We start from the raw sequence: 26136 nt of genomic DNA, 5'->3' as shown, positions 1-26136 counted from the left end.
TCCAAATAAGCCTCATTAGTTCTTCAGATTTTTGTACTTTTACTCAGGGACTTGGGAAGCTGAGGGTGCTGTCAGGATTGTCTGCTAAAAACTATTATAATGATAACTTTATAAAAGTTTGAGCGCAGTAAAAACCCATGTGTGCCTGTTTAAGAGTGGAGTTGTGTATTTTTATGTGTTGAAAATCTGCAGTAGCTGTACTTTTTAAGTGAACGGCGTATTTTTATTACAGTGATGTGCATCGGCGGATTAACGTCTCAGTTTTGTGCATATATTGTCAATATATTGTTTGAAAATTAGCACAAAAAAAGGCAAATAATTTTGCATGGCGTCATCGTTCATGTCACATATACTGCATCTACTGGGGCAGTCATGGGCTGGAGGTTAGGGAGCCAGCCTTGCGAACGGAAGCTCAGGGTTTGATCCCCTGAGCCGACAGTACATGACTGAGGTGCCCTGGAACAAGGTACCCAACCCCCAACTGCTCCCTGGGCGCTGTGGATAGGGCTGCCCGCTGCTCCGGACAAGTGTGCTCACTGCCCCCTAGTGTGTGTCTTCACTAGTGTGTATGTGGTGTTTCACTGCACGGATGGGTTAGATTGCGGTGAAATTTTCATAGTACATCTAAAATGTACTATGGATGTTATTTAAATCATATTTCATTTTTATCATACTGATATTAAATATATATGTACAAGAAACACACTGACAGGCTTTTTTACTCGATCTTGCTGTAAATTTCATGTAACGATATTAACACAGTTTCCTCTTCTTGCAGAACTGGACAGTCAGGAGGCTCCTGACGCTGTTGGATCTCCCAGTCCGTACCCCATGTTCCTCCCTGTCAACTACCAGGTGCGGAATGCTGACTACTTCCTGTTGAAAGAGGCAGGCCAGGATATCATGCGCAACTCCAGCATGCAGAGCCACACCCAGCCGTTCGTCATACTCCGAGCTGAGCGCCCCCCGGTGGTCAATGCTAGCTATGGCCCGCTCTCTACAGAGCAGGAGATCCCTCTGGACCTGGTCCAGTCCGTGCAGCTTTTCCGTCCATCTCCGCCGGTCTTCACCTTCAACTGGAAGGTCCGATCCTTCGTCCTGACCAGGTGGGTGTACTCCTCCTCCCCAAAAGTCCGCGTGTTGTTTTACGTCGCCGGGAGAGACTGGGACAGAGGAAGCAAGGACAAAGGGACCAAGGACGAGCTTCCTTGTGTGACCGTTTACGCCTTCTGGCAGACGCAGGAGGTGCGAGGATCTTGTTTGATCTCCAACGAAAGAGGGACTTGCATGGCGGAGGTGGAGCCCCCTGCTGGCTGGTTCAGCCCGGCCGAAGGAACAGGAACAGGTGCTTCCAGCCGGGAAAAACAGGGCTTGGCCCCGGGGAACCCACTGGAGCTCTACTATCAGGCTCAGCCTAGCAAGTCCGGAACCTGCAGTGGAGGACTGGAGGGTGGGAAGAGAGGGAGGACAGCAGGAGGAGGACCACAGGTCGAGTACATCCCTATGACTCCAATGCAGAGGATTGGGAGCGTGCGCCTCCTCCAGGTGCGTCCTGGCGCTACTCCTGTTTCAGTGCTCAGGCTTGGAGAGGCTGTGGTCATTCAGACCTCCTCTAAACCTCTCCGGAAGACCGACATTGCATCTTTCTACATCTATATGAAGAGCTCGGCCAACCTGGACACCTTCTCTCTCAGGTAGGACCCACTGGGATCGGCTACTTTTCTGTGCAGTTCTCATTAGCTTAGATGGATGATGCTGTAAAGCAGCGTCCTGCAGGAAATAGAGGTCAGCAGAATGGACGGCTGAGATTGATCCATTGAAAGTTCGCTTCAATTACAGATTCTAAACTTTCAGTTCATTCCAAATTTGAGTTTGTAAGTAGAGGAGGAGATATTTTCTTACAATTTGAATTTGATGAAAGGTTTTGTTGGAAAAGGAAAAGCATGCTTTATTTTTTTGTCATGTTTTTGTGATTTTGTGACTTCAAAACAAACAGAAAACATATAGATTTAAATCTGTAGACTCGTAACGTAAATCGAATGTGGGTGTAATTCATTATGGAATTAATTACCTATATCTAAAGATACTTTTACTTACATACTTTTAATTATGATGTAAAAAATGTCAAGTTTGTAATATATTTCATATGTTGGACATACAGTACATGTTGTATTAAACACTTACAATATTACATATATTTAATTTTCGATATATTAGTATGTATGGGCATATATTGTTATATATTTACACATTCGGGCAGCACGGTGGCGCAGTGGGTAGCGCTGTCGCCTCACAGCAAGAATGGCCTGGGTTTGATTCCCGGCCGGGCGACCAGGGTCATTTCTGTGTGGAGTTTGCCTGTTCTCCCCGTGTCTGCGTGGGTTTCCTCTGGGTACTCCAGTTTCCTCCCACAGTCCAAAGACATGCAGTCAGGCTGATTGGACATCGCTAAATTGCCCCTAGGTGTGAATGTGTATGTCTGTCTGTCTGCCCTGCGATGGACTGGCGACCTGTCCAGGGTGTATCCTGCCTTCTGCCCAATGACAGCTGGGATAGGCTCCAGCACCCCACCGCGACCCAGAAGGATAAGCGGTTTAGTTGATGTATGTATGTATTTACGCATTCAGAAATGACACTGTGAAATATGTTTACCACCTATATTTTAAATCATCACAGATGTACATATTAAAAATATTTTTAACATGAGCAAATATATCTACATACGTTTTTCATACATATGGGTACATAGTTACATAATTAACTTAAATATGTAATTATAATAAATAAACTTATATTTTATATATACCAAATATTTTCCAAAAAAGTCGTTTGTAATATATTTCCATATTTTTGACATTCAGTATTAGGTAATATGAAACCCTGCACACTTAAAAAAGATGGTTCTTCAAAGGTTCTTTAGTAAAGAAAATGGTTCTATATAGAACCATGAACACTCAAAGAACCCTTTGGATGATTAAAGGGTTCTGTACATTGTGCATTGAAAGTTCTTAGGAGTAATGGAGAATGTGCTGTAGATGGTTCTATATAGAAAAATTGGAAAAAAGGTTCTATGTAGCACCCAACACGGTTCTTTTATTGTTACAAATATGACATTATAACAATAGAAGAACCCTTTTTTGGTGCTATATAGAACCTTTTTTAGAAATGTCAAACCATCTACAGCACATTCTTAAGAATCCTTTAATCATGCAAAGGGTTTGAGTGTACATGGTTCTATATAGAACCATTGTCTTTACTCAAGAGCCCTTTTTTAAGAGTCTGACATCATTACATAGATTTCATTGCTGATATATTGGCATATATATGCATACAGTGGCATATAATTACACATTAAACATGACACTGTTAAATATGTTTATCACATATATTTTAAATCATCGCAAAAATATATGTACATACCCTTTTCTTCCATATGGGTACAGAGGTAGTTACATAATTAACTACAGTGAATAACACAATGAATGTAAATGTAATTCATCATATAACTATGTAATTAATTATTTAATCACACTTAAATAGTGTGGCAAGACATAAACTCAGATTAAGGCACCCTGTATATAATAGAATAACATAAGCTTCATCATTATTGATAAAAACCATGGCCTTACAGTAACATTCCTGCAAAAAAAACAAAAATGAAAAATGAAATTCTGAAAATTTCAAAATGGGATTTGTGGGGATTAAAGCGTTTCTCTGAAAACATGCTGTTAGTGGTCTTTCTTGGAAGCCCAGTAGATTACAAGCATAGAGTGGAGCAATACATGTACTTAGCAGGGAGGCTGGTGATATCTCAGGCTGTTATTCTGACTTCAGAATGAGGAGCTCATCTAGCGCAGGAACTCAACACGACTTAAGACGCATCAGCGCAGTGGACGGATTGGAGCGTCCGGCTGTATGGAAATATGTCCTGCCTGACAAATGACTTGCGTTTTAATCTTGCAGATTACAAGACATACCGGGTCACGTCCTGAGCACTCGCTGCAGGTTCTTTACCCTCTCTGTTCTGCCGCGTCCTCCTCTGCCACCTTATGTGGCTGCAGTTGGGCCTCTTTATTGAACACTGATTCTCACAGTGAGGGCGGCTCAGCTCACAACGTCTCCTTTCGCCACTATTTTGCTGAGTGAGAAATCAGTTGTGTACAATTTGTCCCAAACGTAGATGAGCCAGAGCGTGTTTGGAGTCTTACGTTTGCTTATTTATAGGATTATGCTGGAACAATATCAGTATTGGCAGATGATTGTTTAAAAAGAGGATCATCGTGGGACTGATGCTTAGATTTGACTGATTTCAAACTGATGTTAAGTGAAGAGCAGAACATTTAGTTACTGTGCTAAAACATCTGCATTGTATTTCTTTTACTGCATTTGTAATGTTACAGAAGTAAATACTATATGTCTGTTATTCTATATATATATATCTATATATGCTATATATATAGAACCATATATATATATAGGTGCTGAGGGTGTTGCTGTCAGGATTGTCTGCTAAAAACTATTATGATAATACCTTTATAATAGTTTGAGCGCAGTAAAAACCCATGTGTGCCTGTTTAAGAGTGGAGTTTGTATTTTTATATTTTAAAAATCTGCAGTAGCTGTACTTTTTAAGTGAACGGCGTATTTTTATAACAGTAATGTGCATCGGCGGATTAACGTCTCGGCTATATCTGTCTATCTATATATTGTGTATATATTGTCAATATATTGTTATATGCTATATATATAGTCACTTTGGGCCATTTCTTTTGGTCCGTTCCTCTTTAAATCTCCACACAATATAAAGGACAATAGACATTTTCAAATTATGTCAAAAACACTACAAGGTTTTGGTCCAACAGCAATATGTGTGTGTGTGTGTGTGTGTGTGTGTGTGTGTGTGTGTGTGTGTGTGTGTGTGTATGTCTTGCCACTGTCCAATGAAAAACATGTATCTCCACTTTTTTGGATATTTACTTTTCTGCATTATTTGAGCCCAGCAGCTGTTGTTTACCTTGTTCAAAAATTTGGACCAATAGAAATGCTCCAAAATTGCTTAGAATAAAATCTCTTTACATTCACTGACATTGAAAGTAAAGAAAGTTTTTGCCCTCTCCTGTAAAGGTGCCATTTTGGAGAAGCCTGTTTTTCTTTAGACAGTGACGAATATATATATTATATTATTACAGTATATATACATATATATATATATATATATATATATATATTTATATGTTTGCAGTTGTCGGACGAAAAAAATAATATATATATATATATATATATATATATATATATATATATATATATTCATCACTGTCTAACGAAAAACCATCTCCATTTTTCATTGTTTCTACATGATTTCAACACATTTCATGATGAATGGACCAATAGAAACACTCAAAATCACTTGCAATAAAATCTCTTAACATTATCTTACATTGAGTGTTTTTTGCTTTCTCCTGTAAAGTTACTATTTTGGAGATATTTGTTTTTCTTTGGACAGTGACGAATATTCAGTCCCAATTTCTGTGTTGTATAAATGTTTATTAGGGCTGCAACCCATATTTTTTATCACTGGGGCAATAAGAGATTTCACATAAACACATCATTGAGGACTGCGATGACAGAGCGGCTCCCACGCAGCAGCAGACTGATGTAATGAGGCTGGCGGGAGGCAGCATTAGAAGCGCAGCAGGTTCTTTCCTGCACTGTAACAGTGTGTAATTTTGTTCTTTTCATTTTTCTGTCTAAAAGCTTGCATGAATGGAAATTTCATCCATTTTTCACAATGTCTGCATAGTTCAACGTTTTAAATGTAAACAGAGTGATTCAGAGTGGTTAGGTGTGAAATGGTTCAGATGTCTTTGAAGTGGTGGTGATAGGAACCAGGGGTCGCCATGACTACAACACAAATATAGACATTTTATTAACTATCCAAAACCACCAGTGAACCTACATGAGTCTTCAGAGCCTTTATATGGAACGTTGATGATGGAAAATAGTGATAAATCTGAAAGTTTTCTTTGGGGACTATTTTGCCTCACAAAAACCTGCATGTATCCCTCCGCCATCTATCATAAAACGGTGTCAGACAGCGTCTTCATGTAATACCATTCTGTGAGGGAGCTCTTAGATTAAGAGACCCTTATTAGTCCTGCAATGGGGACACTTTACCTCCACATTTAACCCATCCATGCAGTGAAACACCACATACACACTAGTGAACACACTCTAGTGAGCACACTTGCCTGGAGCGGTGGGCAGCCCTATCCACAGCACCCAGGGAGCAGTTGGGGATTAGGTGCCTTGCTCAAGGGCACCTCAGACACATACTGTCAGCTCAGGGGATCAAACCGGCAACTTTTTCTGGTTGTAAGGCTGGTTCCCTAACCTCCAGCCCCTGACTGCCCAGAGGTGGACACCTGGTTCCTATCACCACCACTGTGAACAATCCTGACTCAGTACGCTTCTCTAGAACAGAGCATTTCACACCAAACCACTCTGAACGACTCTGTTTACATCCCAATCATTTAACCATGCAGTAAAAGTTGGAAAATTGGTGGAATTCCCCTTTAAGTTGCACTTACTTTCTTATAAAAGAAGCCTGTTTTGTGTCTGTTGTGCATTTTTAACTACTTCTTGCAGGAGTTGTAGTTTTTCCGTCCTCTTCTCTGGGAAATAAGTCGGCGAAACAGGATCAGCCGAAGTGCACAAAGACTATGCCTCTGATTGAAACCTGTGTGACAATAATACTCAGATTAAAAGGGACTAGAAGAACATGTTCCTCCAGCCGTGGAGAGCACAGCTCGTTGTACTTTCTGAAGCCCCATTCGTGTTCAGGGTGCAGCGAGGCTGTCTGCACTCCAGCAGGCGGGCGCAGCTGGAGGAGCTACTCGAGGGCTTTTGTGTGCTCTGCTGTTGAAGTGTTTGTCATTAGTGGTGTTTTGAACCCCCGAGCAGGCGGCTCTCGCTCATTCATGTGATTCTGCTTTCTGTTTTGTGTAATTCCCCCTGGTTGCAGCCATTCATCACTGCTCCATGCTTCTTTGCCTGCCCTCTGCTTCTCTCTCCCTCTGACTCACACAGACTCGGCCCAGTGCGGAGTGGGGATTTGTTTAATCTCATATGCCAGAGTTCTCTCTGTAGTCCCTCTCTCTCTCTCTCTCTCTCTCTCTCTCTCTCTCTCTCTCCCTCTCTCTCTCAGCCACTGTGACTGTGAGTATATGCTTGCTTAGGCACTAGTGCTGAAAATAAGCTCTCTGTCTGTCTGTCTCTCTCTCTCTCTCTCTCTCTCTCTCTCTCTCTCTCTCTCTCTCTCTCTCTCTCTCTCTCTCGTCTTCTCTCTCTCTCTCTCTCTCTCTCTCTCTCTCTCTCTCTCTCTCTCTCTCTCTCTCTCTCTCTCTCTGTTTCTCTCTCTCTCTCTCTCTCTCTCTAATGCACACACACCACTGCCTTCTCAGCTTAATCACTGTCACCTTAGATCCTTCTCTATCCACTCCAAACCTACTGAGGAGAAACTCTCGCTCTTCTCTTCTGTTCTCTTCTCTTCTCTTTTCTTCTTCTCTCATCTTCTCTTCTCTTCTATACGCTTCACTTCTCTTTACTTCTCTTCTTGTCTCTTCACGTCTGTGCTGTCATCTTCTCTCATCTTATTTATTCGTTTTTCTAGCATTTTCTCTTCTCTTTAGTTTTCGTCGCTTCAGTTCTCTTCTCCTCAGTTCTCTTCTCTTCTCTTTAATTCTCTTCTCTTCAGTTTTCTTCTCTTCTCTTCTCTTCTCTTTAATTCTCTTCTCTTCAGTTTTCTTCTCTTCTCTTCTCTTCAGTTTTCTTCTCTTCTCTTCTCTTCTCTTTAGTTCTCTTCTCCTCAGTTCTCTTCTCTTCTCTTTAATTCTCTTCTCTTTAATTCTCTTCTCTTCAGTTCTCTTCTCTTCTGATCCTGTCTCTTCTCTTCTTTTCTGGGCTATCATCTCTTTTCTTCTTTCATCTTATTTATTCTTTTTTCTTTCATTTTCTTTTCTAGTCTCCTCTTTTCTGTCCTATCTTTTTTCCTCTTCTCTTTTTTATCTCATTTATCCTTTTTTCACTTAGATTTTTGTCTTCTCTTTCTGTGCTCTCTTCTTCTCCTTTCACCTGTGATATATTTACAATTTCTCTTCTCTTTTGTGTTCTCATTTTCTCTTTGCCTGTTTTCCTCTTCTCTTTTTTTTCCTCTGTTTTCCTCTTCTATGCTCTTTTTTACTTTCTTTTTTTTTACTTCTTCTTCTACTGTCTCTCTCTCCCACCCTCTCTCCCTCTCTCTCTCTCTCTCAGTGGTGCAGGTGTTCAGTGCAGCTCTCTGCAGTCTCCTCTGCTGATATGACTGTGTTCTGAGTTTGTGATGTGTCTCATTAAGCTGTGTTTAATGCTCAGCTGTGCTGTTAATCAGCCGCTGCCTTTCTGTGATAAAGGACTTAATGGATGATAGAAACTCAATATTGCTATTGAGCTCCTGCTGTTTAACGCAGTCGTCCCCGCAGTGTGATTAGCTCAGGTCATCCTGCAGCATGTTTACTCCTGTTTAAGAGGAAGAGCAGCAGAGCTGAGTCACTGAAACACTCGGCTTTTACTCATTAAGTGACACAGCGCCAGGCAAAAGTTTGGACACACCTGATTACAAATACAGTACAGTGTGAAACTGTTTTAAACTGTTTATCTTGGCTGTAAAAGTGTTTTTCCCAACAAAATAAATACAAATAAACATAAACCCAGTTAAACGTAACTGGAAAGAGAAAGTTTGTGAACAAACTTTGAGTTGGCTTGACAGACAAACGCTAATGATGGTGTTGCTACAAGTTTGCTGGGGTATTTTAGCTGGTTTTTAGGGCAGTGCTAGGTTGTAGTTAGGTGGTAGTTAAGGTGTTTGCTGGTGTTGCTAGGCTATTGCTATGCTATCCCAGGTGGTTGCTAGTGTTGCTAGGCCGTTGCTATGCTATCCTAGGTGGTTGCTAAGGTGTTGCTAGGCTGTTGCTATGTTAGGTGATTCAAACATGTAGCTAGGCTGTTGCTATGCTATCCCAGGTGATTTCTAACATGTAGCTGGGCCGTTGCTATGCAGTCCTAGGTGATTTCTAACATGTAGCTGGGCCGTTGCTATGCAGTCCTAGGTGGTTGCTAAGGTGTTGCTAGGCTGTTGCTATGTTAGGTGATTTCAAACATGTAGCTAGGGCTGTTGCTATGCAGTCCTAGGTGGTTGCTAACATGTAGCTGGGCCGTTGCTATGCTATCCCAGGTGATTTCTAACATGTAGCTGGGCCATTGCTGTGCTATCCCAGGTGATTTCTAACATGTAGCTGGGCCGTTGCTATGCTATCCCAGGTGATTTCTAACATGTAGCTGGGCCATTGCTATGCAGTCCTAGGTGATTTCTAACATGTAGCTGGGCCGTTGCTATGCTATCTTAAGTGATTAACTACAATAATTACGATAACTGAACTGTATATCACTGCGCCACGTCATGAAAAACCCTTGTGCTGATAATGGACTAATCTTTGACCCTCATGCTGCTCGCATGGACCACCAAGTATATTGATGAAGTAAGAACCAGGTTCTGTTTAAACTGAGGGGCTGGAGACTTATGGTCTTAACTAGAACTAGGCTGGTCAGCTAGCTAACAGGCTAAAAGAGCCAACAGCCTAAACAACTCCATCATTAATATCACAGGCTTGGATTAAAGTACTTACAGTATGATTAACTGTAAAACGGCAGCATAAAAGTCTAAAAATGTCACTTAACTGGATTACGTGCTGCAAATGTTCATGTTTCAGTCATAAGTCGCGTCAAACCCAGGCTGAATCCCAAACGGCTCCCTAAATAGTGTTCTAGCTATTGTGACTAATGACTGTTTCTTAGCTGTATTATTCACTGTTGGGCTGCAGGATCCAGTATTTAAATTATTCCGCTTCACCTTCCTGTGATAAAATCGCAGTAATGCACAGCCTCTTGTGGCTAATTGCTTTATTAAGTTCCCTGACTAAAGGTACTGAGATGCACCCTTGAGGGTGCCACCCCAGTGACAAGAGGGGCACTGCCCCAGTGACAGTTTACTACCCTTATTTCTGAGAGTGTACTGTAAATGAGGCCTGTAATAAAGGGCCACTCTAGCCATGAAAGATGAATTTGAAAGACATAATTTGAAAGATATTATAATGAACGATATAATTATTGCTACATCTGCTGGCTAGAATGAGATTTTCCAGTATAAAGACCAGGAAATCCCCCTTTTGATGATGTATCCTGAAGGTGGCTGTTCGAGCTGCTTGAAAATATTGTTTTCCACACCTGAGCACTGGTTAAAAGCCAGAGAGGAAGCCAGGTGATGTATTGGTGTAAAGCATGCTGGGTATTGTAGTGGGAGAGCACTGACAGAGAAAAACAGACACAAAATCGTGAATTCTGTCAAGCCGATGAGTTTGAGGATGCAGTGCTGCACTACAGAATGCTAGGTGATTTCTGACGTAGCTAGGCCGTTGCTAGACACAGCGTGAAGCGTAATTTAAATACTGGATCCTGCAGCCCAACAGTGCAACATACAGCTAAGAAACAGTCATTTGGGACTCAGACACATCCACACTCCATAAATGAGGCACTGTTTGGCTGTAGAGGCTAGAATTTCTAAACTTTCATAGCTAGAACACTATTTAGGGAGTACAGAGCCGTTTGGGATTCAGCCTGGGTTTGACGCGACTTCTGACTGAAACATGAACATTTAAAGCACGTAAAACATTTAAGTGACAATTTTAGACATTTATACTGCCGTTTTACTGTAAATCATACTGTAAGTACTTTAATTCAAGCCTGTGATATTAATGATGGAGTTGTTTAGGCTGTTGGCTCTTTTAGCCTGTTAGCTAGCTGACCAGCCTAGTTCTAGTTAAGACCATAAGTCGCCAGCCACTCCGTTTAAACAGAACCGGGTTCTTACTTCATCAATATACTCGGTGGTCCGTGCGAGCAGCTTGAGAGTCAAAGGTTATTCCATTAACAGCACAAGCGTTTTTCATGACATGGCGCAGTGATATACAGTTCAGTTATCGTAATTATTGTAGTTAATCAGCAAAGATAGCATAGCAACAGCCTAGCTACATGTTAGAAATCAAAGTTATAAGAAAAGTTACATAACACAGCAAATATTATATTAAATGCTAGTTTTAAGGCTGGAGTGCAACTTTAAACACTACCTGTATTAAGCTCAGTAGAACAATGAACGAAAGGTAGTGTTTATTAGTTAACTTCTGCATGCATGTGGAGATGCATGTGAAAACATGCTTACATCATATGATATAACAGACCACAACAAACATCTCATCAAATGATGTGAGAAGTGACTTCAGAGCACTCAGTGTTGTAAGCTTAAATCACAGTCAGATTAAGAGGGCTGGTATTACAGTAATCATGTGCCTCATGATGCTCTGTAATTTCATATGTAGAACGATCTGATAGCTGAGACCCGTTTGTACATTGTGTATAATCTCATGCTGGCTGCTTTAAGTGCTGATTAAAGCCCTACAGCGGCGGAGCTGCAGATATGATTGTATTGTAATGGGCTGGCTGCTCATTTTTCCGTGCCTCCTTAGGCTCTCACTGAACTGTATTTACATAGAGTTGGATACAGGAGCTATTAGTGCTCTATGAATTGTTGTGAGACGTAAGCAGCTGGTTTAGTAGCAGAAGGTCAGCGAGGCAGGGAGTCAGTGAACAAGCTGACATGTGTTTGCATCTTACACTTCACATTGACAGACAGAGGCAGTGAAAGTATGTAAATCGGGGGCAATATTTGCTGTTAGTTGGCCACGGAGGGATATTTACAGTCAGAGAGTAATTAAGGGACGCCATCTGTGTTGTTTGTGGATGACAGGGGAAGTGGCTGCTGTACTGTAAAATGAGCCTTATGCTCTCTAACAGCTCCTTTATTCCTGCTGCAATTAAGCAAAAGTGTAGCCGTTTTGTGTTGCTTATTGTTTTTGATATCTAGTTCTTGTATATACAGTCCACAATTATTGGCACCCCTGGTAAAGATGAGTAAAAAAGTTTATAAGAAGTTATAAGAAAAATCCAACCTTTAATTTAAGTACATTTATTTAATAAAGAAATAATTGTTATTAACAAAACCACATGTGCCACAATTATCGGCACCCCTGCAATTAATACTCTGAACAACCTTCCTTTGCCAATAAAACAGCACTTAGTGTTTTCCTATAACATCTTATGAAGTTGGAGAATACAGAACAGGGAATGCAAGACTATTCCTCTTTACAGGATCTCTCTAGATTGTCCAGGGTCCTCTCTGTGCACTCTCCACTTTAGCTCACCCCACGGTTTTCTATGGGGTTTAGATCAGGGGGCTTAGATGACCATGGCAGAAGCTTGACTTTGTGTTCGGTAAACCATTTGTGGGTTAATCTGGACATATGTTCGGGATCATTGTCCTGCTGGAAGATCCAGTGATGGCCAGTGCGTAGTTTCCTGGGAGAGGCAGACAGACTTTAATTAAAATGTCCAGAGGCCGGATTCAGGAAAGTGTCCTAAGAAAGAAAATCTTCTTAAATGTCTGTTTTTTCTTAACTTTAAGTTCTTCAACTTGGTGTCCATGATGTCACGTACCCTAACAGGCTTCCCAGGGACTTTGGAGGTAAAACAGCCACATGACATTACAGACCCTCCAGCATACTTAACAGTGGGCATCAGGTTCTGTTCAGTGTAGTCATCGTTCTTTTAATTTTTACCCGATTTTTCTCCCCAATTTAGTCGTCTCCAATTCCACCTGCTAGTTAGGACTCCCCCAATCACACGATGCTATCAACGCTAGGAGGGTGAAGGCTAACACAGGCTTCCTCCGAGACCTGTGAAGCCAACCACCGCTTCTTTTCGAACTGCCGCTCACGCAACGTCACTGGACAGCCGAACGCGCTCGGAGGAAAGCGCCGACCGCCAGATCTGTTACGTCATCTAACAGACGCCTGCGCTGACCAGCATCGCGCTGAGTGATGGGGGGAGAAGGAGGGGCCATCCTACCCACCCAGAGAGAGCGAGGCCAATTGTGCTCTCTCGGACTCCCGGCTACGGACGGCTGTAGCATCACCAGGGATCGAACTCGCGATCTCCTGATGACAGGGCCAACGCTTAGACGGTTGCGCCACTCGGGAGCCGTAGTCATCGTTCTTAACACACCAAACCCACTTTGAGTGGTTGAACCAAAGAATATGGTTCCAGTCAAACTGCCAGTAGTGTTTAGCTCACGTTTGTGGTTGGATAACAGGAAATGCTCTTTCCTGGCATGCCTTCCAAATAATCTGTTGGCATGCTGGTGGTGTCTGATGGTAGTTTTGGAGATTTGGTGACCCCAAGATGCTAATTCTTACCTTCATCATGTAAAAAGTGGGTGGAGATATTACACATGCAGCTGATATTCCGCCCGATTTGAGTTTGAGTAACTCACAGTTTCTGGTTTTTGCACTGATTTTCTTCTGCCCATATATCTTAAAAGATATTCAGAGACTTCTGTCAAACTTAAAAAAGGGCCCATATCTGTCATGTCTCCCCCTCTCTGGGGAGACTGACTTGGACTCTCCCTGGCTCTGTCCCACTCTCCTCCTCTCCCACACACCTGCAGCTCTTTCTAAGGTTTGTTAAGTCTCTGGGTTCAATACTTGAGTTCTGAGCCTCTTGTGTTTGGTTTTCCCTGGTTTTGACCCCTGCTAGTCTCTTTGTTGTTTCTGAATATGGATCTACATCTTCTCTTGCCTGCCTGTGTGTTGAGCCCTGCCTGCTATGACAATGAGTATCAGAATGTCCTTAATAAAGTCACTCGCAACCTGCCTTAGCTCTGATGTTACAGTATCCTACATTTTCCAACCTCTCTTTAACCCATAGTATAATGTTACTGTGCCTTTAAGACTGATGTATATAAATAAGTTACGTTCTAATTGGCCGCTATGTGTTGTGCCTCATTTCAAAAAGCACTCAGAACCCTGAAACCCTTAGAAGGTACATATGAGTGGGTGAGGCAAACTGCTGTAGGCTAAATAGGTTGTTTTTTGCAGCATAGTTTCCATACATGAACCGTGTGGACTGAGTAGTGAGTGGTACATTTTAAAACTCTTTTAATTAAAAAAGCAAAGGAAATTTCATGATATGAGCCGTTTAAGACACAGCGATTAGACTGAGAACTGAGCCTCGAACACATGCTGAAAGAACATCTGCCATCAAAATAACACTGTTTAAACTCTCAGAAACCAGATGTACGTGTGAGAAGACACAGCACACCATCCACGTTATCGCTTCACAAACTCTTTTTCACTTATATGCAGCAAAATAACACCCCTGTAGAATGTTTCGGTGTGAAATGACTGAATTTATTAACACCGCTGTCTCTTCATCATTTTCTTTTTTGGGGGGTTTGCATAGAATAAGCAGCAGTCTTAGTAAATCAGCTGTTCAGTTCAGGTGTGAGTGCATATTGCAGTCGCATCAAGGTGCACTGTGCGCTGTGTGTTTTGTTTAAGGCAGGTCTTGTTGTCTTGTTGTTCAAATACAGACATTTCTGCCAGTGGAATCTCCTTTTCAGGAGAATAATTTGTAATTTATGAGTTTCCGGAACAGTAACAGCAGCGACAGATCCAGCAAGTCGGTAAGAGGGGAATGAAAAATGTGCAGCACTGTAAAGAGACAGTAGACGTGCAGCTCAGTGGGGGCTCGGTGATCATTTTGCCTCTCATGATTAATAAGTATGTTTACAGGGATCTTAAGTAATGTTGGTTCTGTCATAGAAGTGAAGTAAATGTCTAAACATTGGTCCTGATATCAGGATCAGGTTCAAGCCCCAATGATGTCATCTGTTGTTGGGAATCCAAGGCCGTGTCAATACTTTTCTAATTCTGAAGGCCGAAACAAAAAAAGTGTCCATCTCTGCCATTCAGCTCTTCTCCATTAATCGTGTGATTTCTCAGCACTGCTGTTGCGATTATTCTGATATGTGAAAGATGTGATCTGACAAAACTGGAAATTCTGAGATTTTTATCCAGATTTTGTCACAAACTGCCCTTTTGAACAGTTTTGGAAACGGATAAACATTCTGAATAAACCAATAACACGTTTTCACATGCTTACTCTGAAAAAACACAGTGCGTCCAGCAAGAAAGTACAAATCATGCATGTATTATACAGAGCCAGAAACACAGTGGCTCACAGAAAGCTCTAGTTCTACATGCTGAACTTGCTAATGTTTTAGAGGGGCCAACAGGGAAGCTCACGTACTCCTCTGGCAGCAGATTGAAAGGAGCGGCTTTTCCTATTTGAGTCCAGTATGTGTCTGTCAGGTTCCTGTGTTTTACATGTAGGGCTGAACAATGAATCATTCTTGTATTGAAATCACAATATGAAAGAGTGCAATTTTCAAATCGCAAGAGCTGCGACTCAACATGTTTTCAGTGGGGAAATTTTGTTCATTAACGCTGAGCTGGTGAAGCCCCCGTGGATGAGCTCGGCCAGTCAGAATCAGTCAAACAACCATAACCTCTGTACATGACTATAAATACAGTATATGATTTATTAAGGGTAGTCAAAATAAGCTATGGCTCAGTACCTGTTTTTGTATCGATTATTATGTCCATTAATTTTATACCTATATTTTTTTATAATTTATTTTATTCTTTTTATTTTTATGGGTGTAAACACCTTGATAAACCTAAATAAACTTAATAATAATAATAATACAACCACAATTATGTAGCAGTCTGGCACGTATAAGGCCACATTTACATTACAAGCCTTGCTGCTCAAATCCGATTTTTTGCTCAGATCCGATCTCTCTGACACGATGGTTCACACTCGTTTAGGTAAGTGATTCAAATCTGTCATTAATGTGATGAACCGGAGTCCTGAAATGACCCTGATGAGCTCATCCTACTCAGTAACGTCACATGAATGAATCACGAGCATCATCAGCACAAACTAACGAGCAGAACGAGCTTCGCTGAGAAGATAATTAACTCTGATCAGCTCTCAGCTTCATTATTAGAGCGAGAAAAAGGTGAGATGAGCTGCTTTTCCACCGTTTACAGGCTTTGACTTCTGTTTGGCGCTGTTGCCATGGTAACGCTGAATGATGGTGGGAAAAAAACACATGAATTCTGATCTGAGCGTCACATTAAGGTCACATGGCCATGAATTGGATACGTATCCGATCTAGGACTACATTTGAAAGTGGCTTAGGTCGGATTTGAAAAGGTCAGATTTGCGTCCACACAGCTCTGAAAACATCAGATCTGAGTCACATTAGGGCAAAAAATTGATTTGTGCCACTTCAACCTGGTAATGTGAATGTAGCCTAAAAGCAAGACTGACCAAAACTTAAAATAATCACAGTTTGTCACAATATTGGTTACGACAAACACAGTTAGATGTTATATTATAGTAAGATACAATATTCAAAAACAGAGCTCATTTTGCTTTAGTTGTGCTTTTTGTCGACCAGAGGAGGACGGGTTCCCCTTTTGAGTCTTGGTTCCTCTCAGTGTTTGTTCCTCTTGAGAGTTTTTCCTTGCTGCTGTTGCCCTTGACAACGCTCACTGGGGCTTGGGTCTGGATTTTCTGTAAAGGTGCTATATAAATAAACTCGACTTCCTATACAGAAATCTGATATATGGCCATATATGCACATATATCATAATGATCAGGCATATATTTCATACTTACATGTATGTACAGAGCACCTATGTACATGTATCTCATATTTCATATATGAGATGTAGGTATGTCTCATATGTGTATGTATATCTTATATATTACATATACGAGATGTACGTACATGTATGTTGTGTGCATATGCTGTGTCTGATCCACTCGGACCAGCACAACACACACTAACACACCACCACCACGTCAGTGTTACTGCAGTGCTGAGAATGATCCACCACCCAAATAGTACCTGCTCTGTGAGGGTCCATGGGGGTCCTGACCACTGAAGAACAGGGTAAAAGGGGGCTAACAAAGTATCAGAGAAACAGATGGACTACAGTCTGTAACTGTAGAACTACAAAGTGCACCTATATAGTAAGTGGAGCTGATAAAATGGACAATGAGTGTAGAAACAAGTAATGTTGGCATAATGTTATGCCTGATCGGTGTATATGTCTGATATGTATGTATCCACGTATCAGACATATGTGTATGGTCCATATATTATGCATATATGTTCAATATTTGGTACTTGCATTTATGTATACAACATATATGTCTGATAAATGGTTGAACACATATATGTGTAATATATGGTATGTACATTTTCTACAATATATCGTTAAATATATGTGTTATATAAGTTTGTATATGTTCATATGTGACTGAAATATATGTCCCATATTTGAAATTGGCAATTGCAAAGAAATTGATATGTCTGTCATATATATGTCCATGTGTGATGAATGTAAGTTGGATAAAAGAGAAGTCCATGAATGACCATGCATACCATATATTTTAAATCCATATATTGCCATATATCAGATTTCCATACGGAATGACTTCATATTTTGCCCAAATCATTCAGCCCTAAAAACACATCCTTGCCCATTCCACCACGCCCCTCAACCCCCCTTTTACGAGCTCAAAAGTAATTACTTTGAGCTCATGTTCATGATTTACTTTCAATTCCATTATGCGACAACAACCAGCCAAAAAATAACGTCCAGATATTTATGGACCTGTATAGCTTAACTAGTAGCAATTATTCATGACTAAATTGGGAAGAAAAATATGTAAAACTAAATAAATAGATGTTTCTCATACCTACTGTCCTCAAACAAACTGGCTAGATGAACTTTTAAAAGAAAGTCAACAGCTTCTTTGCCATTTGCTGGTCGTTCATCTAAATGATGAATAGTTTATGAATTTTAAACATGTCTTGGCTCTCTGATGGATGATTGAACTCAACAGTAATATATGTTGCTTAGTTGCTGTTGCTTTAACACACTCACACTGTTGCACATCAACATTTAGTTATAAGCATAAAGTAAGTCAGTTCTTAAAATGTTGATTGGAGACTATTATCATTTTTCATATGTGAACGAGGGACAGGATCCTGTAAAATAATGCCAGATCCCGTTTGGGACGTCTAGATCCAGATCTAACCTGCTTTCTAAACTTGAACTTGAGTTTTAATAGCTGCTGTTTGCTCTTCGTTAAGTACATCTAGACTCTCCAGCATCCCCTGCTAACACATTTAGCTGCTTAGTCGTGTCTAAAACACACTCAGTGTTTCTGCTAACACACTCACACTCACTGTCAGCTTCAGTCTGGCCGCGCATCTGTCTTCCCTGCCTCGCCGATTCCTTATCAGGCCTCTGAGGCATTGACTCACGTTTTTAACCCAGAGTTAACATCAAACGCGGGCATACACACACCTTCCTGTGTGTAAATGGATTTTCATTTCCCTCGGTTAGCACAGCTCCACTGCGGCTGCTGCAGCCGTCTGGTTGGATTAGCTTTACCTGCTGTAGATGGGAAGTGAGTTTAGGGAAATGGTGTTCTTTAACTGTAAACAGTGTGCTGATCAAATAGTCCACTGTTTGCTGGAGCTTAAGTGCCTCTGATTTCACAGGGGCCGTGTGTAATGGAATGTACACCACAACATTTTGCTATATACTTTATACTCTCCATGGCCACTTTATCAGAAACTGCTCTCTTGTAGCTCCACCTTGCTGTTTGTGTTAGCCATCCTTTAGCCCTTCAATGACCTTTTGTATTTTTGGGGAATATTTGCACACTGATTGTTTTAAAAATATGAATATTTGAATAGGAATAATGGTTATGGAATGGAATAAAAGGGGTTAATAAATTGTGCAGCAACAGATGGCCTACAGTCCATAATTGTGGAGATATAAGGTAGGTGTTTCTAATAAAGTGGTCAGTGATTGAAAGTACAAGGTCGGAGTTTCCAATAAAGTGGCCAGTGATTGAAAGTACGAGGTCGGAGTTTCCAATAAAGTGGCCAGTGAGCAGAAGCACAAGATAGGTGTTTCTAATAAAGTGGCCAGTGAGCGGAAGCACAAGATAGGTGTTTCTAATAAAGTGGCCAGTGAGTGGAAGCATAAGCTAGGTGTTTCTAATAAAGTGACCAGTGAGCGGAAGCACAAGCTAGGTGTTTCTAATAAAGTGACCAGTGAGCGGAAGCACAAGGTAGGTGTTTCTAATAAAGTGGCCAGTGAGTGGAAGTACAAGATAGGTGTTTCCAATAAAGTGGCCAGTGAGTGGAAGCACAAGGTAGGTGTTTCTAATAAAGTGGCCAGTGAGTGGAAGTACAAGGTAGGTGTTTCCAATAAAGTGGCCAGTGAGTGGAAGTACAAGGTAGGTGTTTCTAATAAAGTGGCCAGTCAGTGGAAGCCCATGGTAGGTAATGAAGTGATCAGTGATTCAAAGTACAAGGTCGGAGTTTCCAATAAAGTGGCCAGGGAGTGGAAGCACAAGGTAGCTATTTCTAATAAAGTGGCCTAAATGTGGAAGTACAAGATAGGTGTTTCCAATAAAGTGGCCAGTGAGTGAAGGTACAAGGTAGGTGTTTCTAATAAACTGGCCAGTGAGTGGACGCATAAGCTAGGGGGTTCTAATAAACTGGCCAGTGAGTGGAAGTACACGGTAGGTGTTTCTAATAAAGTGGCCAGTGAGTGGAAGTCTAAGGTAGGTGTTTCTAATAATGTGGACAGTCAGTGGAAGTACACAGTAGGTGTTTCTAATAAAGTGGCCTGTGAGTGGAAGCACAAGGTGGGTGTTTCGAATAAAGTGGCCAAGAATAATACAGTAGATGGTGAATGTATATATAATGGTATTATTATTATAAGTGTGTGGAAGTTAGTTGAGAATGAATGTTGAGAAGCAGGAGAGATACAGTATTATTCTTTCAGCCTCTGCATGGTGAGACATTAGCCCAGTCCACAGTGCAGTGCTGTACTATAGAGGATTTTCAGTCTTGTCTGTGTGATTTAGTGCTTAATCTGTGTGCTGGACACAAGCCCAGTGTGTTATAAGAGATTTTGCTCCGTCCACTCCAACACTCAGAGGGAATTATGAGCCTGTGTGTTCATCTGCATGATCCGAATGTGTTGAGAGGGGAAGTGTATGCAGGTAGGCAGGTGCTTTAAGGAAACATGGTGATGAATCTGCCCTGCAGCAAATGTCATATTTTATCATGCAGAGTGTGACGCTGCAGTAATGATTTAGCATACATTAGGGCGCAGCGTGTCAGTGAAGATAAAGTGTGGCAGTTTGAAATTTATGATCAAGCACAGCAAATCTGTGTTACTCAGAATGCTCTACGCATAGAGATAAGTGTGTGTTAGGTGTGCGAATGGTGGAGGACATCATTCGTTCAGGGGTCAGTGTTTAATAATGTTTCCCCAAACACTGTTTGTTGTAGTTTGAAACTTTTTCAAGAGGCCAGAAAGAATGAAATTAGGAGGAAATGAAAGTATATATAATACTGATATCTTTAAAACCATAATAGACTCCAACATAATGAATGAGTTGAGAAGTTGCAACTGTAATTTTATATAAAATTAGTTTTCACTTGTAGTTCATAGAAACAAGTGGAGAAATTGTGTGGAAAGTGCAGATTCTAAACTTTCAATCCACCTTTGTGTTTGATAGATGGATAGTTTGTTAGTCCCAAAGACATTTGTAGGGGTGCAACAAAAGGTGATTTTTAGGTATTTACAGTACATTTACACAGTACACATTTACATTATTAACCCCTTTAAATCCCAGTCTTATTACATACTAAAGCTTATTATACAGGAACTACAGGGACTTTCTAATAAAGTCGTCAGTGAGTGGAGGTACAAGTTAGGTGTTTCTAATAAACTGGCCAGTGAGTGGAGGTACAGGGTAGGTGTTTCTAATAAACTGGCCAGTGAGTGGAAGTACAAAGTAGGTGTTTCCAGTAAATTGGCCAGTGAGTGGAAGCATAAGCTAGGTGTTTTTAATAAAGTGACCAGTGAGTAGAAATACAAGGTAGGTGTTTCTAATAAAGTGACCAGTGAGTGGAAGTACACGGTAAATGTTTCTAATAAAGTGGCCAGAGAGTGAAAGTACAAGCTAGGTGTTTCCAGGAAATTGGCCAGTGAGTGGAAGCATAAGCTAAGTGTTTCTAATAAAGTGACCAGTGCGTGGAAGTACAAAGTAGGTGTTTCCAGTAAATTGGCCAGTGAGTGAAAGTACACGGTAGGTGTTTCTAATAAAGTGGCCAGGGAGTGGAAGTACACGGTAAATGTTTCTAATAATGTGGCCAGTGAGTGGAAGTCTAAGGTAGGTGTTTCTAATAATGTGGCCAGTTAGTCGAAGCACACGGTAGGTGTTTCTAATAAAGTGGCCAGGGAGTGGAAGTACACGGTAAATGTTTCTAATAATGTGGCCAGTGAGTGAGTTAGGTAGTGTTTCTAATTATGTGGCCAGTTAGTCAAAGTACATGGTAGGTGTTTCTAATAAAGTGGCCAGAGAGTGCAAGTCTAAGGTAGGTGTTTCTAATAATGTGGCCAGTTAGTCGAAGTACACGGTAGGTGTTTCTAATAAAGTGGCCAGGGAGTGGAAGTACACGGTAAATGTTTCTAATAAAGTGGCCAGAGAGTGAAGGTACATGGTAGGTGTTTCTAATAATGTGGCCAGAGAGTGGAAGTCTAAGGTAGGTGTTTCTAATAATGTGGCCAGTTAGTCGAAGTACACGGTAGGTGTTTCTAATAAAGTGGCCAGAGAGTGGAAGTACACTGTAGGTGTTTCTAATAAACTGACCAATGAGTGCATACTAAAGCTTATTATTTCAGAAACTTCAGGGACTTCAGTGCACTGGCTGACCTGTTCCTAGGCTGTAGAAGTGTGTAATGAAACTTTGGGCCATTTAAGAGGTTAAATTATAACCTAATTACATTAAAAGGCTGATATGAAAATGTAAGCATTGTTACATTGTTGCCTCCCCTTCTGATGATGTATCTTGAAGGTAGGAGGGACCTTTTGGAGATGTTCTTTTACCTTTCACTGATGATTACAGAAGGAGGGTAAATGGCCTAATGTTACTGCTGTAGCCATATAACTGTAGTAACTGTCTTCGAATCACCGTTACAATGGAGAGAACAGATTACTTAAACAACAGAAACACACCTGACAAGCTAAACGAAAAAAAGCAGATATCTCACCTCAGTTTGACTCCTGAAGTTGATCTCTCTCTTCCGAATAAAGATGGAATCACTGTTAAGAGTTTTCTTTACCAACCGAGGTAAGAGTTATACTAGATTGATTGTTTTTATTAGCCTATGGATCATTGGTTTGGCTAGCAGGCACGATTAGGTGACACCCCAGGGATTCCTAATGGTGCTATTATGTATTTGCATAATGCATGCTGGGTATTACAACTAACTGGACAAACAACATGAAAATGGTGTTAAATTGTGAAGCCAGTCAAACCGATGAGGCCGAATTCTGCGTAACACAACAAATAACATCATTTAGTTTAAGGCCCTCTTAAATAGTAATGTAAAATGAATGTATAGCAGAAAGACCCAGACTTCTAAGGGTTAAATGCTGTAAGTCCTCACCTGATTTTTGCTCTGATAGTAGTGAAACTACAATACATGGCATTATATACAATCGACTGGCTGTCCTGTCACTCATTCACAGTGTATTACCGAGAGTTCTGGTGTGATTACAATGCAGAGCCGAATCTCTTCCGTTTGATATTCACCGTGCAGCGTTCCGCTGCTCCGCTGTGACATTTCACGGCTCACATTCATCAGACCAAATGTCAGCGGTGTTTGAAGGATAAGTGAAGCATGTTGAGGGAAATGAAGGCGGGTTATCAAACGGCTCCGCTCTGACATGCAGCCGATCGGAATATCGGAAAGGCCTTTGCTGGGGCTCACGAGGAGAAAGGTGATCGATCGGCGTCGGTCAAAAAGCTGAGACTCCCGTAGGCCTGGACTGAGTACAGGAGTTCATGTAGAGCTGTTAAAAAGCAGCCCATTAAAGATGTACTGTTAAGTGTCGTCAAGTTGTAACGAAAGCTTCTATCTCAGAAATGTTCTGGGGGCCACAAACGCGCCCATGCATTAAAGTCAACGTTCTGTATCTGTATCTTTGTGAACACAGAGCGCAGAAATCCAGTTCAAACGTTTCCTGAATCTGTAGAGTCGCCCTTTCCATTCCGTCTTATCACGAGATCGTACGAGACTCACATCCAGAGTTATGAGCCTATGGCTACGTTTACACAGCAGGTAAAAGTGGCCCAAATCTGATTTTCTCACCAAATCCGATTTTTTTGCTTGGCTGTTCACATTATCATTTAAATGTGATCTGTATGCGACAGGGCGCGTTATTCGACCACGGCCACTTCTTTGGTTCGTGTCCGGCCGCGTTCGGCCGTTTCGTTTGAAACCTCTTTGAACACGGAGCGGTTTGATGAGTCTCTTCTAATGTTTTGGTACAGAAACATCAGACTAAATGTTCATGAGTCTCAGCAGCGCGGAATTATGACGAATGTCGAGTTGGACTGACGTAAAAGTCGCATGAATTCCGATCTGGCTGTTCAGACTGAGTCGCATTGCCGCAGATCGGATATGTATCGGATTTCAGTACTGCATATGAAAGCATCTCAAATCAGAATTGAAAATGTCAGATTCAGTGTGTTTTATGCTGTTCACACAGACACACAGACACACATCTGTGTCACATTTGGGGAAAAAGATCGGATTTGGGCCACTTTTAGCTGCTGTGTAAACACAGCCTATGAAGAGGGGCTGAGATACACATCATCTGCCTCTCACCGTGTGGAACTGGTAGATTCATGTGTCCGTCTACATTCTGTGTGAAACTGACCAATGGACACTCAGGAGATCACTAAGAACTGACCATCACTCCGTAAACCCTTCATTCTTCATTCAGTCCACATCGGAGACTCATGTGAAATGACCTACAGAGAGTTTACAGCTGCTGAAGTTGCTGCAGCGCTTTTGGAAAGTAGTGATGAAGATAACGGAGCATTTTGATACGAAACATATGAGTATATATCGTTATACTAGCAGAGGGGTCGGCAACCCAAATGTTAAGAAGAGCCACTTTGTCCTTTCAACAAAAATCTGTCCACCTTGGGAGAAACAACTTTTTATGTCCATTACTTGAATTAACATTTTATCATCTTGGCTGAAAATATCTCTTAAATGTGCTGATGTACTAGTATAGACTAAAAATATGAACGAAAACGCAGATTTACTGTGCTCTGCTTTAAGCTTTAGCTTAGCTATAGCTGCTTTTCTCACATCTCCAGCAGGAAACTTTTACTCAAAAGTAGAATCGTTTCTTTTAAAATGTCTCTCTTTTTTTTTTTTTTACGAGGCTGAAGTCGCTTCTCATTCACCAGCGTCTTGTACTAATTTTCTTGTTCCACCTTAAATGGTGCAGAATGTAACTACGGCACCATTTAAGGTGGAACAGGAAAATTCGAACAAGAAGTGTGTTGGTCAGTTTCTCGCTGCAGATTAAACGTATCAGGAAACCAGCTGGAGTGATTATAAACCTGAATAAGTCCATTCGTCTCTGAATTATCAATGTTCGTCTTAAAACTCTCTCTTTGCCGTTTCATTAGCTACTAGCTAGGTGAGATTGTCTACGTTGCTATGGTGACCACCAGTCTGTGCGCCAACTTTCAGGGTTAAAGGGTGAATCAGCAGTTCTACATTAACTCCAGAGTTTAAGACCATTTATTGTTAAACTGTGTTGAACGACCAGCAGAGCTTTATTTTACTGTAAAGGAGGATCCAGGTGATCCATTTGTGGGGGTTCAAGGGGTTCATATAGTTTAATTATATTTTTTTTAAATTTGATCTTGTTCATCCTGTGGGTTTTTAGCTTGTTATGGCTCAAGTATTCATGTTTTAACAAGCTTTGTTCAGCTTGGTTTCTGTGTTTACTTTATCAGCTATTGTCCATGGTCATTACTGTCTCCCCCTGCAGAGGAGAAGGACTGGTATATGCTGGGTTGAGTGGGCAGGTGGAAGTCTATTTAAGAGCTGTCCTCATCATTAGGGAAGAGGAGATGGTTGGTTGATTGTTGAGCTAATGTAGCTGATGTTTTGAGGGAAAACGTTGCTTCCTCACATTTCATAAATATATTCTGTAAATAGTTTTTTGTTGTTTTGTTTTTCACACCTTTCACCAAATAAACACACTTGCACTGAATGTGCTGTTGTGGTTTGCCATCGCTCTTTATTATAACCCACAACCTTGTCGGAGCAGATCTACCTTCACCTGCGAGGAAGGTGTGGCAGTACAAAGCAAAAAAAGAACTGATGTAAATTTACAGAGGAAATATTACGGTAATCTACTGTAATCCTTGCTGTAAACGTGGTGAATTCTGGGAGAAACAGCTCCAGCTTCTTATCAAAGAGGTTCAAATATTAGATATTTAATAGAACATTAAATATTGGAATATTAGAATATTAGAAAGTGGGTGGCCGTTTGTGCAGTTAGCTAGTTATGAGTATTGTAGTGAGGGGGTGGAGCTTCCCAGGCCTCGTTAGTTTTAGTTAATTTGCTGTTTCTCGTGAGATTTTTGTTTTAACTTGTTATTCCTACCAAATTGTCCAGCCAGTGTTTCAGTACTAGTTCATCCTGTATTGTTACAGTTAATAGATATTTGGTTGCTCTCTGTAGTCTTGACTGCTGTCAGTGCAGTGACCGCTGTAACATGCTGATCAGTTCATGGTGTGATTGATAAGCAGTGCTACACTGCTATGACTGTCCTTTTGACCATGTGACAGCACACCTGAACATTTAAGCACTTGCTATATAAAGCTAACTAGCTTGATTTGCTCTGTTTGCACATATATCTTTACCTGTTGTGCTATATAATGTATTTAAATTGAGGGTTCTCAGACAGCTGTGGGTTCACATTAGAGCACATACAATGATTGCATTAGAAATGCAGGTGTTCAGGAAAAACTGTATGAATACATTAATCAACTGTAAAAATACGGCAAAGTACTGTAATTGCGTAATACATTATGGTGCTTATTGTGCTTATTGTAATTGCTGCCAGCAAATGACTGTAATTTTTTTACCCAGTGAATA

At 41.0% G+C, this 26136-nt stretch overlaps 1 protein-coding gene across 1 annotated transcript in view; it reads left to right on the top strand.

Annotated features, from left to right (window-relative positions):
• Positions 1-442: 442 nt before the first annotated feature.
• LOC118814022 (transmembrane protein 132C) overlaps positions 443-26136 on the top strand; it is a 70651-nt gene continuing 44957 nt past the window's right edge. Inside the window, exons 1-2 of the mRNA XM_036579694.1 lie at positions 443-466; positions 763-1694. Of these exons, the coding sequence (XP_036435587.1) occupies positions 443-466; positions 763-1694 (956 nt within the window). The remainder of the gene's footprint in view (positions 467-762; positions 1695-26136) is intronic.

Source organism: Colossoma macropomum, unplaced genomic scaffold, assembly GCF_904425465.1.
Source record: "Colossoma macropomum unplaced genomic scaffold, Colossoma_macropomum, whole genome shotgun sequence".
Classification (NCBI taxonomy): Eukaryota; Metazoa; Chordata; class Actinopteri; order Characiformes; family Serrasalmidae; genus Colossoma; species Colossoma macropomum.
This window is presented reverse-complemented; position numbering and strand designations above follow the sequence as displayed.